Source organism: Benincasa hispida, chromosome 1 (assembly GCF_009727055.1).
Source record: "Benincasa hispida cultivar B227 chromosome 1, ASM972705v1, whole genome shotgun sequence".
In the NCBI taxonomy this organism is placed as follows: domain Eukaryota; kingdom Viridiplantae; phylum Streptophyta; class Magnoliopsida; order Cucurbitales; family Cucurbitaceae; genus Benincasa; species Benincasa hispida.
In genome coordinates this window covers 38,345,694-38,359,001 of record NC_052349.1, presented here as the reverse complement: position 1 = coordinate 38,359,001, position 13,308 = coordinate 38,345,694, and the positions used below count along the sequence as shown (strand labels likewise).

The 13,308-nt window shown below is 40.1% G+C and overlaps 1 protein-coding gene across 10 annotated transcripts in view; it reads left to right on the top strand.

The window, feature by feature from the left end:
* LOC120092733 (protein AAR2 homolog) overlaps window positions 1–13,308 on the top strand; it is a 75,864-nt gene that overhangs the window by 60,214 nt on the left and 2,342 nt on the right. For 4 of the 10 annotated variants that reach the window (XR_005486146.1, XM_039050917.1, XM_039050909.1 and 1 more), the window contains one exon: window positions 384–440. Coding sequence is in view for 5 of the 10 variants with exons in the window: in XM_039050917.1 (XP_038906845.1) it covers window positions 384–440 (57 nt within the window). In the remaining 5 variants the exon portion in view is untranslated. Of the gene's footprint in view, window positions 1–383; window positions 441–10,694; window positions 10,766–10,934; window positions 10,954–12,125; window positions 13,232–13,308 lie in introns of those variants that run through there. The other 6 variants (XR_005486139.1, XR_005486138.1, XR_005486140.1 and 3 more) reach the window with 5 other exon arrangements.

Here is a 13,308-nt window from a genome sequence, read left to right as displayed (position 1 = left end):
CATATTCTTAACATTCCTTCTACTCACAAAATGATTACCAATATCAATTATTTAGAAACCGATATTAAGAGGTTCAAACACACGATCTCTTGCTTAGGCTAAAAAGGTTCATGTATTTGATATTTTATCCATATTCTATTACACCTATGATGCTTATGATATTTTGAAGTTGGATATGCTACTATTCTCACTCCAGTTATCTGTGGTGAGTGAGTATTCAATTATTTGAGGTCCATATATGTTATATTAAATTCGTTGGGTTGTTTATTGCAGGTCAATCCTCGGTATTTTTGTTTTTGTTTTTGTTTTTTGTTTTTTTAGGGGGTGATTGTATTGAGATTAACATTTTGCCAATCACCTGAATTATGATTAAAATCATGCAGGATTTCTTTTCATTGGTGCTAGAGGCTCCGGTTGTTGATGGGGATCTTCTGACATGGGTATGTGGATCAAACCTTATTTCGTATCGTTTTTCCATTGTTGATTTAACCATTTATACAATTGTACCATACTGAGAATTCAAGTATCCTAGCCTACACGGATTTGGTATAGTATTTAGATAATGTGAGACTTCATTTTATAACTAATTGATAATGAACTAATTGACAATGAGAGAAATAACCCATGTAACTTATAACACATTGTGAGGCCCCTTAATTTTGTTGTGGGATCCTCATCATGCCCTCTTAACATCATACCTCTTTTGAGTTAACCATTGTTGGTTTGGATTTCAATTGTTTTTTTTTTTGACCTAATGCTTATTTGGGCTTCACGGCTCTGGTACCGTGTTAATTACCAGTTGACCCAAAAGCTTAAACTATGACTTTACATAGACTCGACTCAGGACTTGTTGGGTCTTCTACAAATTTTCAAACTTACGAGTGAGAGAATGTTTAATTTTTGATATAATTAAAATTTTCATTACCCATGAAGTTAATCTTTTGAGTCGATTGCCGACTTAACATGGTATTAGAGCAGAGGTCATAAATTAGAATCCTTGTGAGGTCATATAACTTAAACTTTTTGGTCATCTGGTGGTTTAATATATAGAGTACACTCAGATTTACCCATGTTCTAGTACGTTAAGGCCTCCCAAGAAGATGAAAATTACCAAGAAATATCTATGGTGTAATGAGACTTGTATGAAATATGAATGAATTATTTTTCATGGATGAGGCAAGTCCTTCGACTCGTAGATGGTTTTCTCAACCATATCGTCATTTCATTCCTTAGAACCCTTTTCTTATTTCTTCCTTAGCATCATTCAATTAAGTGAAGGCTTATCAAGTGCTTCATATTCTCTCAAGGACTCATTTTACAATTATAAGGAGCTGATTGGCCTATTGAGATGAAATGAGATAAACCCAACTTAGTATTTGGTCCGCTGAGATAATAACTCTCCATTATAGGCTATTTGGGGGTGCTGAATTGATATAGGATATGTGAAATCTCAATTTGATTTCTATTAGTTGATTTGTGAAGTTTTACAAAATTATTTGGATTCATTAGATAAAGAATAGTTTGGATTTATATATTACGTGGAATACCTTCAAAATGTAAATATAATATGATGCCCCCTATTGATGGCCAGTTTACATGTTGTTCAAAGAATGTAAATATAATATTGATGCCCCCTATACTATGTAATATATGGGTCACATTCTACGACCCATTTACATGCTCCATAAAGAATAATTATAAAATGTACATCAACAGATGATCAAGTTCACTTACCAAAGAACTTCTACATAGGCATCCATAACATAATTCTGTGTCAGACTTGCCTAACACATGTAGGTAATACCTTCTTCTCGTCTCGGGGAAATGGTTAGAAAACAGTCTGTTTTCTGAATATCAATCATCAGTAGATTGATAAGGGCCATTCGGTCATTTTCCTCTAAATCCTCAATCTGGTAGATCTTTTCGATGATTTCCTTTCACCTCCCGAACTCTAGTTCATATTTCTCTCTTTATCATGATACAAGCTTTTCCATTTGAGTTTGATGAAAATAAAAGATGAAGGAGAAGAAGAACACAAATGGTTTACGTGGAAAACGCTAGAACCAGGGAGAAAAAATCACGATAGAGACTTATTTTTTATTATTGAAGTGATACCCAAAATACAAGGAGACTACTCAAATAAATAGACAAGAGGAGACCTTAGGTCAATGGAAAAATTATAAATATGCCCCTAGGGCAATACAATTATTTTCGACACTCCCCCTCAAGTTGGGGCATAAATATCAATAAGACCCAACTTGCTGATACAATAGTTAAAACTCTGTCTCAACAATCCTTTTGTGGGGATATCTGCAACCTGTTGATTTAAAGGAATGTAGGGAATGCATATGCTTCCATTGTCTAGTCTCTCCTTGATGAAATGTCAATCGGTTTCAACATGTTTAGTTCTATCATGTTGAACTGGATTATTTGCAATACTTATTACTATTTTATTGTCGAAAAACAATTTCATTGGAAGTTCGCTGTCTTGATGAAGATCTGTCAATTAACCAGATCTCTTCACATATCCCTAAACTCTTGGCCTAGTACTCGGCTTCAACACTACTTCTGGCTACAACCCCTGTATCTGTCTTCTCCAAGTGACCAGGTTGCCCTAGAAAAATGTGCAGTACCCAGATGTCGACTTTCTATCAACAACAGAACCTGCCCAGTTAGAGTCGGTGTACGCTTCAATGCAACGTATATTGGACTTTCTGAACATTAAGCCCTTACCAGGAGTTGGCTTCATATACCGTAAAAATGCGTTCAACAACATTCATATGTCCCTCACAGGGGGCTTCATGAAATGGCTGAAAATACTCACTGCATAGGATATATCGGGTCTAGTGTGGGATAAGTAGATTATCTTCCCAACTCATCGCTGATATTTTTCTTTGTTGACGGGAACTCCATTGTCTGTATTGCTAAACTTTGCATTATACTCCACAGGGGTGTCCACAGGTTTACACCCAGTCATTCGATTAGATGGCAAAAGAAAAGATAGAGAGTCCGTTGATAAGTCTTCCTGTCTCGTTGAGAAGGTCAAGAGTGTACTTTTGTTGAGAGACTGAAATACCTTCTTTTGACCGAGCCACTTCCATCCGAAGGAAATACCTCAACTTTCCTAGGTCTTTAATTTCAAATTCCTCGACCATTCTTGCTTTAAGTCTCATAATTTCAACATTATCGTCACCATACAGCACAATATCATCGACATAAATAATAAGAATCACGATCTTCCTTGAACCTGACTTCTTTGTGAACAAAGTGTGGTCTGAGTTCCCTTGATTATACCCCTGAGCTTTAGCAAAACTGGTGAATCTGTTAAATCACACCCTTGGGGACTGTTTCAACCCGTATAACGACTTCCTTAGTCTGCAAACCTGGTGCTTAAACTGGCTTTCGAAACCAGGGGAGGGCTTATATAGACTTCCTCTCCAAGTTATTCATTAAGAAATGCATTTTTTACATCTAATTGATGAAGGGGACAATCTTTATTCACTGCAACAGACAACAGCACCTGGATAGTATTAAGCTTGGTCACAGGGGAGAATGTCTTAGAATAATCTATTCTAAAGGTTTGAGTAAAGCCTCTAGCAACCAGTTTAGCCTTGTATCTATCAATCGTGCCATCAGACTTGTACTTTATGGTAAAGACCTATTTGTATACTACTCGGTACCATCACTGCATCTAGACTGGTAGTAAGAGCCTCAAACTCAGGAGATAAGTTACTGTACGTCATATAACTATACATAGGATACCTAGTACAGGATCTGGCTCTGAGTGTTTACCAGATTGGTAACCACTTGAACCAGTTCAAACCATCTGTATTTTGTAGCCGCCATTGATGAATCCCCTTCGACGACAACTCCGAGATGCCTGCCATGATTAAGGAGGCTGTCCAATAGTACCTGGAGGCTGCTTTATCGCGTCTTCTTCAATAGATCAGTGCCGAGCAGACAACCCCAGCCGTAGAGACAACTCAACTGTTTGACAGTGCCCATATCGCACGTGGTAAGGATCGGGCCCAACCCTTCGATGATGCCCAACCTTTCGACAATAACCGTGGATCGTGCCAACCCAGACGGCCTCGAACCCTCGGTTGCAGACGATGAGCCGCGTCGATCTCATTAGCTCGACCAGCTGCGGAGTTTTCGTTGAGCAGTAGCCACTGTCGGTTGGTCTAACCACGTCCGATAGCAGCAGTGCGACTCATAGCTTCAATTCGACAGCTTTGAATGGAGATATGGGCAATGGGCGGTCTATGGGTGTTTTCCCTGTTGAGATTCAAAGGNCTTCAATTCGACAGCTTTGAATGGAGATATGGGCAATGGGCGGTCTATGGGTGTTTTCCCTGTTGAGATTCAAAGGTGATTTGCTTATCTTCAGCAATAGATTGCGAATCTTAGAACGGTTATTGGCACAAACACACAAAGTGCTCAATCAGAGCCAACCAATCTTCCGTGGTATTCCGAAAACCTGGTAAATTGTTTTCATAGTTTACCTACTGCAAATTTGTCATCTGGATCAATGGGAAATTCTGCAGGAATTATTATTTGAGAAAAGCTGAATGGCCAAAATTATTTCTCTTGGTCACAATCCATCAGAATGGCTCTAGAAGGAAGACAAAAATTTGGGTATCTAATTGGAGAGATACCAAAGCCTGAACCTGGTAACCTCCAAGAACGCATCTGGAAAGCGGAAGACTCATTGTTACGGTCAGTTCTGGTGAACAGCATGGAACCCCAAATAGGCAGATCATTACTCTATACGACGACTGCCAAAGATATTTGGGATGCAGTGCAGCAGCTGTATTCAAAGAAGTAGAATGCATCCCGTCTATATACCTTATGTAAGCAAGTCCACGAATGCAAGCAAGGGACCATGGACGTGAGATGGACCTGTGCCGTGAAATCATCTGGAAGTGTACACATGACGGGACTCAGTATTCAAAAATTAAGGAAGCTGATCGAGTGTATGATTTTCTAGCTGGGTTAAATTCAAAATTTGATGATGTCTGTAGCAGGATATTGGGTCAATGTCCTACGCCGTCTCTTATGGAGGCGTGTTCTAAAATATGCTTAGAAGAAGACAAATCTAATGCGATGAATAATCCAATAGTTACATCTACTGATACTGTCACTTTTGCTACAAAATCCTCTGGACCTAACCTATAAGAAACTTTCATCTGTTTATGAGCACTGCAAAAAGCCATGGAATACAAAAGACCAATGCTGGAAGCTGCATAGGAAACCTCCAAATAATAGACGACGTCAGTCACAGGACAAGTCTGGCCCTGGACGAGCTCTGGTGAACGATTCGACGAGTGACAAAACCCAGGCTCAAACTCAAGCAGATGGTCAAAATAACTTAAGTGCTGTCGGGGTCAGTACTATTGCACACTCAGGTATGGCTCAGTCCTTCGGTCTTATTAGCATTAATGGTAAAAAATCATTGATTGTGGATTCATGAGCCACATATCACCTAATTGGTTCTTCTAATCATTTTATATCATACCACCCGAGGGCCGACAATGAAAGAATTAGAATCGCAGATGGGTCATTTGCCCCTGTTGCTGGAAAATGACATCTCTCTCCTTTCGAGGGTCTAATATTGCGTGATGTATTGCATGTCCCTAAGATTTCACACAACTTATTATCTGTCAGTAAAATTATAAGAGACTTGAATTGTCATACTATTTTGTCACCTGACTCTGTTTTATTTCAGGATCTGAGCTCGCGGACGACGATTGACATTGCCCGACACGATAGGGGGTTCTATTTCCTGATTGATGATACTTCTTCTAGGGATTGTTATAGGACTAGTTTTATTTCTTTAAATTTTTCTACTACTGAGACTGATTTTATGTTATGGCATTATCGTCTTGGACTGTTCCTCCTCCGAATAGGGAAAGATACCCTATAAATCATCGTTGGACCATAACAGAATTTCGGTCTATTCTGCATTTATTTCATAATATTAATATATCGTCCTTACATTGCGATGTGTGTATCCGGGTTAAACAAAGGTATGTCCCCTTCCATTCTCAGTCTTACAAACCATCTAGACCTTTTAATCTTGTCCACAATGATGTTTAGGGTTCCTTACCAACCACCACTTCTATAGGCAACGTTGGTTTGTCACCTTTATTGACGACCATACCAGGCTTACCTGGGTTTTCCTTTTGGCCGATAAGTCTGAGGTGTCCTCTGTATTCCAGCAATTCTATGCTACCGTGGAAACGCAGTTCAACACAAAAGTTGCAATTTTGCGAAGTCAAAATGGGCATGAGTTTGTTAACAACTCTTTCCGAAACTTCTTAACTTCTAAAGGTATTGTCCATCAAAGCTCGTGTGCCTACATTCCTCAGCAGAATGGAGTAGCTGAGAGGAAAATAGGCATTTGGTAGAAGTCGCTCGTTCCCTTATGATATCTACATCTTTTCCTTCCTATTTATGGGGGATGCTCTCCTCACTGCGATCCACCTCATCAATCGCATGCCTTTCCGTGCTTTAGACCTTCACACTCCTCTTGACTGTTGCTCAACGGAAACTCCGCAGTTGGTAACCGATGGGATCGACGCGGCTCATCGTCTGCAACTGAGGGTTCGAGGCCGTCTGGGTTGGCGCGATCCACGGCTGAGCTGACGACTGGGCACTGTTGAAAGGTTGGGCGTTGTTGAAGGGCTGGGTGCGATCTGGGCGTTGTCGAAGAGCTGGGCGTGATCCACGGGTGGGCACGATCTGGTCTGACCGTCGATCGGTTGGGCTGTCTCCACGGCTGGGGTTATCTGTTTGGCACTGATCTGTTGAAGAAGACGCGGTAAAGCAGCCTCTAGGTACTGTTGGACAGCCTCCTTAATTGTGGCAGCCATCTCGGAGCTGGTCGTCGAAGGGGACTCATCAATGGCGGCTAGGGTTTTGTCACTTTGCTCTGATACCATGATGAAAATAAAAGATGAAGGAGAAGAAGAACACAAATGGTTTACGTGGAAAACCCTAGAACTGGGGAAAAAAAACCACGATAGAGACTTATTTTTTATTATTGAAGTGATACAAAATATAGGAAGACTTGTTTAAATAAATAAACAGATGGAAACCCTAGCCCCATAAGAAAATTACAAAAAGGCCCATAGGCTTACCAGATTGGTAGGGAGGACGGGACCAACATGAACTTGTTCAGGTAGCAAATCTAAGGGAGCTGAGTACGTGGACCAATTAGTCTCTTCACTAGGACTCTCCCTCTGAAGATGGCTAATGGGAAAGAAAGGCTGATCCTCGAGAAAGGTAACATCCATGGAGACAAGTATTTTCGAGAAGGTGGATGGTAACATTTATACCTACGTTGGTGGAGAGGATACCCAATAAAGACACACCTTTGAGCACGAGGGGGGTAAACTTCATGATTTGGACCATGGGTATGAACAAAGACGACACATCCAAACACTCAGAGAGGCACATTAGGAATCAATCGGGTGGTAGGGTATGACTCTTTGAAACGATCAAGGGGATTGTGAAAGTCTAAAACACGAGAAGGCATGAGGTTTATGAGGTGGACGGTAGTAAGAATGGCATCCCCCTATAACTAGGAAGGAAGGGAAGTGGACAACATAAGGGAATGGGCAACTTTCACCAAATGACGATTTTTCCACTTGGTCACTCCATTCTGCTGAGGAGTGTAGGCACACGAGCTTTGGTGGACAATCCTTTAGAAGCAAGAAAACCCCGGAAAGAATTGTTAAAAAACTCACACCCATTGTCGCTTTGCATAATTGCGCTTTTTGTGTTAAATTGAGTTTTTATGGTAGCATAGAATTGCTGGAATACAGAAGACACCTTAAACTTATCATTCAGAAGGAATACCCAAGTAAGCCGAGTGTGGTCGTTAATAAAGGTGACAAACCATCGTTTACCTACAGAAGTGGTGGTTGGTGAGGGACCTAGACATCACTGTGGACATGGTTAAAAGGGTCTAGATGGTTTGTAGGGCTGAGAGTGAAAGGGAACATGACTTTGTTTGGCCCGGATACACACATCGCAACGTAAGGAAGATATATTAATATTACGAAATAAATGCGAAAACAAATACTTCATGTATGAAAAATTTGGATGCCCAAAACGATAATGCCATAACATAAAATCATTCTCCGAAGTAGAAAAGTTTAAAGAAATGAAGCTCGTCCTATAACAATCCCTAAAAGAAGTATCGTCGGTCAGGAAATAGAGTACCCTATCGTGTCGGACAGTGTCAATCATCTTTCTCGAACTCAGATCCTGAAATAAAACAGAGTCAGGTGAGAAAACTGCCTAACAATTCAAATCTCTTGTAAATTTACTGACAGATAATAAGTTATATGAAATCTTTGGGACATGTAGCACATCACGCAACACTAAACCCTCAAATGGATAAAGATGCCCTTTTCCAACAACAGGGGCAAAGGACCAATCTGCGATTTTGATTCTTTCATTGCCAGTGCTCAGATAGTATGAAATAAAGTGATGAGATGAGCCCAGTTAGATGATTTATAGCTCCTGAGTTCACAATCCATGATTTTTTTACCATTTATACTAATCAGACCAAAGGACTGAACCGTACCTGAGTGTGCAATAACACTGACACCAAAGTTCTGGCCATTCAGTTTTTCTCCAATAATGAATCCTGCAGAATTTCCCATTGATCTAGACAACAAATTTGCAGTAGGTAAAGTATGGAAAGAATTTACCGGGTTTTCGGAATACAATGGAAGATTGGTTGGCTCTAGTTGAGCAGTTTGTGGGCTTGTGCCAATAACCGTTCCAAGATCTGCAATCTGTTGCTGAAGATAAGCAAATCGCCTTTGAATCTCAACAGGGAAAACACCCATAGACCGCCCATTGCCCGTATCTCTATTCAAAGCTACCGGATTGAAGCTGTGAGCCGTGTCGCTGCTGTCGGACGTGGCTGGACCAATCAGCATTGGTTGCTGCTCAACAGAAACTTTGTGGCTGGTCAAGCCGATGAGATTGACGTGGCCCGTCATCTGTAGCCGAGGATTCAAGGTTGTCTGGGTTGGCGCGATCCACGGCTAAGCTGATGACTGGGCATCGAACGACTGGACGCTGTCGAAGGGTTGGGCGCCGCCGTTGAAGGGTTGGGCACGATCCTTACCACGCGTGATCTAGTCGCCGTCGAAGAGTTAGGCACGATCCACGGCCGGGCGCAATCCGGTCTAATCGTTGATCGGTTGGGTTGTCTCCACGGCGGGGGTTGTTTGTCCGGCACTGATCTGTTGAAGAAAACACGGTAAAACGGCCTCTAGGTACTGTTGGACAGCCTCCTTAATCGTGGCAGCCATCTCGGAGTTGGTCGTCGAAGGGGACTCATCAATGGCGGCTAGGGTTTCGTCGCTTTGCTCTGATACCATGATGAAAATAAAAGATGAAGGAGAAGAACACAAATGGTTTACGTGGAAAACCCTAGAACTAGGGAGAAAAAACCACGATAGAGACTTATTTTTTATTATTGAAGTGATACCCAAAATACAAGGACACTACTCAAATAAATAGACAAGAGGACCTTAGGTCAATGGAAAAATTACAAATATGCCCCAGAGCAATACAACTATTTTTGATAGAGTTTCCTAGACGTCTATCGCTCTTTTTACCATGTTGAGAAAACTAAGATTGGATTGTATTCCTCTTTTGCTTGATTCCTCTGGAAGTGTTGCTGGGTCAAGCATGCCTGTTGGTAGGTGTCTTTGAGAAAACCTCATCCATGCCATCAACAGTCTGTATGTTTTAACATGGTTAATCTTCTAGCTATTCATTATCATGTGATCCCAACCTAGGATCCTCCATACGTTCCCTCATTTCAGATGCTTGATCAATTGGGATTCGACGACTCTCACCAGTAGCCTTATTTTTCTCAAAGATGATGTAAAGCTCATCAAAGTAAGGGAATGGTTTGTGCCTCTTACCATTTGCATTGGGATATGACTATAAATGGATATATATTATGTTAGAATAAGTACATCAATTGTGATAATATACTGTAATGTATTATCTTACTCATACCCATAAATCGAACATGGCCTTCTTTGCATCTACATACTTGAACTCCTCATTCCAACCAAAGTCGCAGCATGCATTACTCAACATCTCATTAATTGTCGCTTTAATAACCTAGCCTTACACTTTATTGTTGATGCTCTTATGCCACGATTAGGAACTTTCTCATGCAACATACGTTCAAGTTGTTGTAAATAGCCAAACTTGAAAGTTCCATTATCTGTTCACCAAACACTCTCGACCAAAACTCAGTAATGACTCTACCAACTTTGCATCTTCAACCTTCAACCAAGTGTGTTTTTTTATCCTCTCATGACCTGCCATTAAGCTATATTTATACATATATCTAACTAAACTAAAATTTGGGAACATATAGATAAATGCATTTATGAGTACGAGGTAAGATATATTTCAACAAACAAACAGATTGTTTGAGTTTAAAGATAACATGAAATAAAGCTAAATAAAGTTTAAATTCATAATAAGTCAGTTTGAACGGTAAATGAGGTGTTTCGCCAAGTCATCTCGAAAGTTAGTCCATTCATCAGACGTTTCATTAAATTGTATATTATCCTCGCCAAATTCAGTAGATTCAAAGTTCTCATCCTTTTGTGCTTCGAAGCTGACCTCATCTCCATGGTGATCAGGTTGTGAAGCAGGTTGCATCGTTATTGCTCGACGTTGGATCTTCACCGGGTAGAGTGACTTTCCACGAACGGTAAATGAGGTGTTTCTTCATGATGTTTGTTCCCATGCATCAAATACTTGACTTGCCAAGTAATCTTGAAAGTTGGTCCATTCATCAGACGTTTCAATAAATTGTATATTATCCTCGTCAAATTCAGTAGATTCAGAGTCCTTATCCTCTTGTGCTTTGAACATTGCAGTTGACTTCATCTCCCTGGAGATCAGGTTGTGAAGCAGGCAATTGTTCGACATTGAATCTTCATTGGGGAGATTGACTTCCCACGAAGTATTGCCCATCGACCCTTCACTACTCCAAATGCTCTCTATGTAGTTTCTAGCAGATGAGTGTTCCATGTTGAAGAATTATCTTGGATTAGTCGGTGCATTTCCAACACCGCGCCCTTCTGAAAGGTGGTGTCGTTCTCCCCTATACGGTGCCAAGAAATCCTCGACATTGGGATATTTAACATTGATAGGTAGTAATAACCTAAATAGGATATACAAATAGTTAATTGAATACATAAAATGCAGTCCCAATTAATTCCTATACTATTTGGAACCTTCAATCTAGTAGATCGAGAAATTGCATCCCTAGACACTCTAGAATCAATTGTGGACCCTTCCCACCCTGGCATCAACATTTGGAGAACTCTCCATTTGGAGAACAAATAACAAGTACATTAGTGGCTATCTCAGGATTTTTCAACCTACTGGATTGAAGGTTGCAAAGGGTATAAGAATTAATAAGGACCGCATTTTATGTGTTCGAACTCAAATATCTTGTCAATTAACTATCTATATACCCTGTTTAGGTTATTACTACCTATGCGATGCTGGATATCCCAATGCCTAATCATTTCTTAGCATCAGATAGGGGAGAACGGTATTACCTTTCAGAATGGCGTGGTGTTGGAAATGCACTGATTAGTCCAAAAGAATTTTTCAACATGAATCACTCATTCTCTAGAAGACTGCATAGAAAGAGCATTTGAGATACTGAAGGGTCGATGGGCAATACTTCGTGGGAAGTCATTCTACGCAGTGAAGGTCTAATGTCGAACAATAATGACGTTGCCTGCTTCCCAACTTGATCACTAAGGAAATGAGGTCAGCTGCAATGTTCGAAGCAGAAAAGGACGAAGACTCTGAATCTACCGAATTTGGCGAGGGATAATATACAATTTATTGAAAAGTCTGATGAATGGACCAACCTTAGAAATGACTTGGCGAGTCGAATGTTTGATGCATGGGAACAAGCATCATGAAGAAACATTCCATTTATCGTTCAAACTAACTTATTATGAATTTAAATTTTATTTGGTTTTATTTCATGTTAGCTTGTTTGTTTATGAAATATGCCTTACATACTTTGCATTCATAAATGCATGAAGCTTAATGGCAGGTCGTGAAAGGATAAAAAGCCACACTTGATCGAAGATTGAAGATGCAAAATTGGTTGAGTCATTATTGAGTTTGATCAAGAGTGGTTGGCGAGTACATAATGGAACTTTCAAGCCTGATTATTTACAACAACTCGAACGTATGCTGTATGAGAAAATTCTTAGTTGTAGCATAGGAGCATGAACAATGGAGTGCAATGGTTAGGTTTTTAAAGCGACAATATACAACAATTAATGAGATGTTGAGCAATGCATGTAGCGAATTCGGTTGGAATGAGTTCAAGTGTGTGGACGAAGGGAAGGACGTGTTCTATTTATTGGATTTGGGTAAGATAATACATTACAGTATATTATCACAATTGATGTACTCTTTCTAACATAATATATATCCATTTATAGTCACATCCCAACGCGAAGGGTATAAAACAAACCATTCTCTCACTTTGATGAGCTTTCTATCATCTTTGGGAAGAATAAAGCTATTGGTGAGAGCTGTCAGAGCCCCCATTGATCAGGCATCTGAAATGACAGAACATATGGAGGATCCTAAATTGAGATCACAGGATAATGAATAGCTAAAAGATCAACCATATGAGAACATATCGATTGTTGATGGCAGTGATAAGGTTTTCTCAGAGACACCTACCAGTAGGCGTGTTGGACTTAGCAACTTCCAGAGGAAGCAAGCGAAAGAGAAATACAGTCTAATCTCAATTTCTTAATATGGTAGAAAGAGCGATGGATGCCCAAGAAATTCAAATGGAAAAGCTTGTGTCATGGAAAAGAGAGAAATATGAATTGGAGTTTGGGAGGCAAAAGGAAGTCGTCGAGCAAATCTATCAGGTTAAGGATTTGGAGGAAAATGATCGAGTGACCCTTATCAATCTACTAGTGACTGATATTCAGAAAACAGACTGTTTTTTAGTCGTTTCCCTCGAGACGAGAAGAAGGTATTGTCTGCATGTGTTGGACAAGTCTTACTGACTCATAATTGAGGATTTGGAGGAAAATGATCGAGTGACCCTTATCAATCTACTAGTGACTGATATTCAGAAAACAGACTGTTTTTTAGTCGTTTCCCCCGAGACGAGAAGAAGGTATTGTCTGCATGTGTTGGACAAGTCTTACTGACTCATAATTATATTATGGATGTCTATATAGAGTTTTTTTAAGT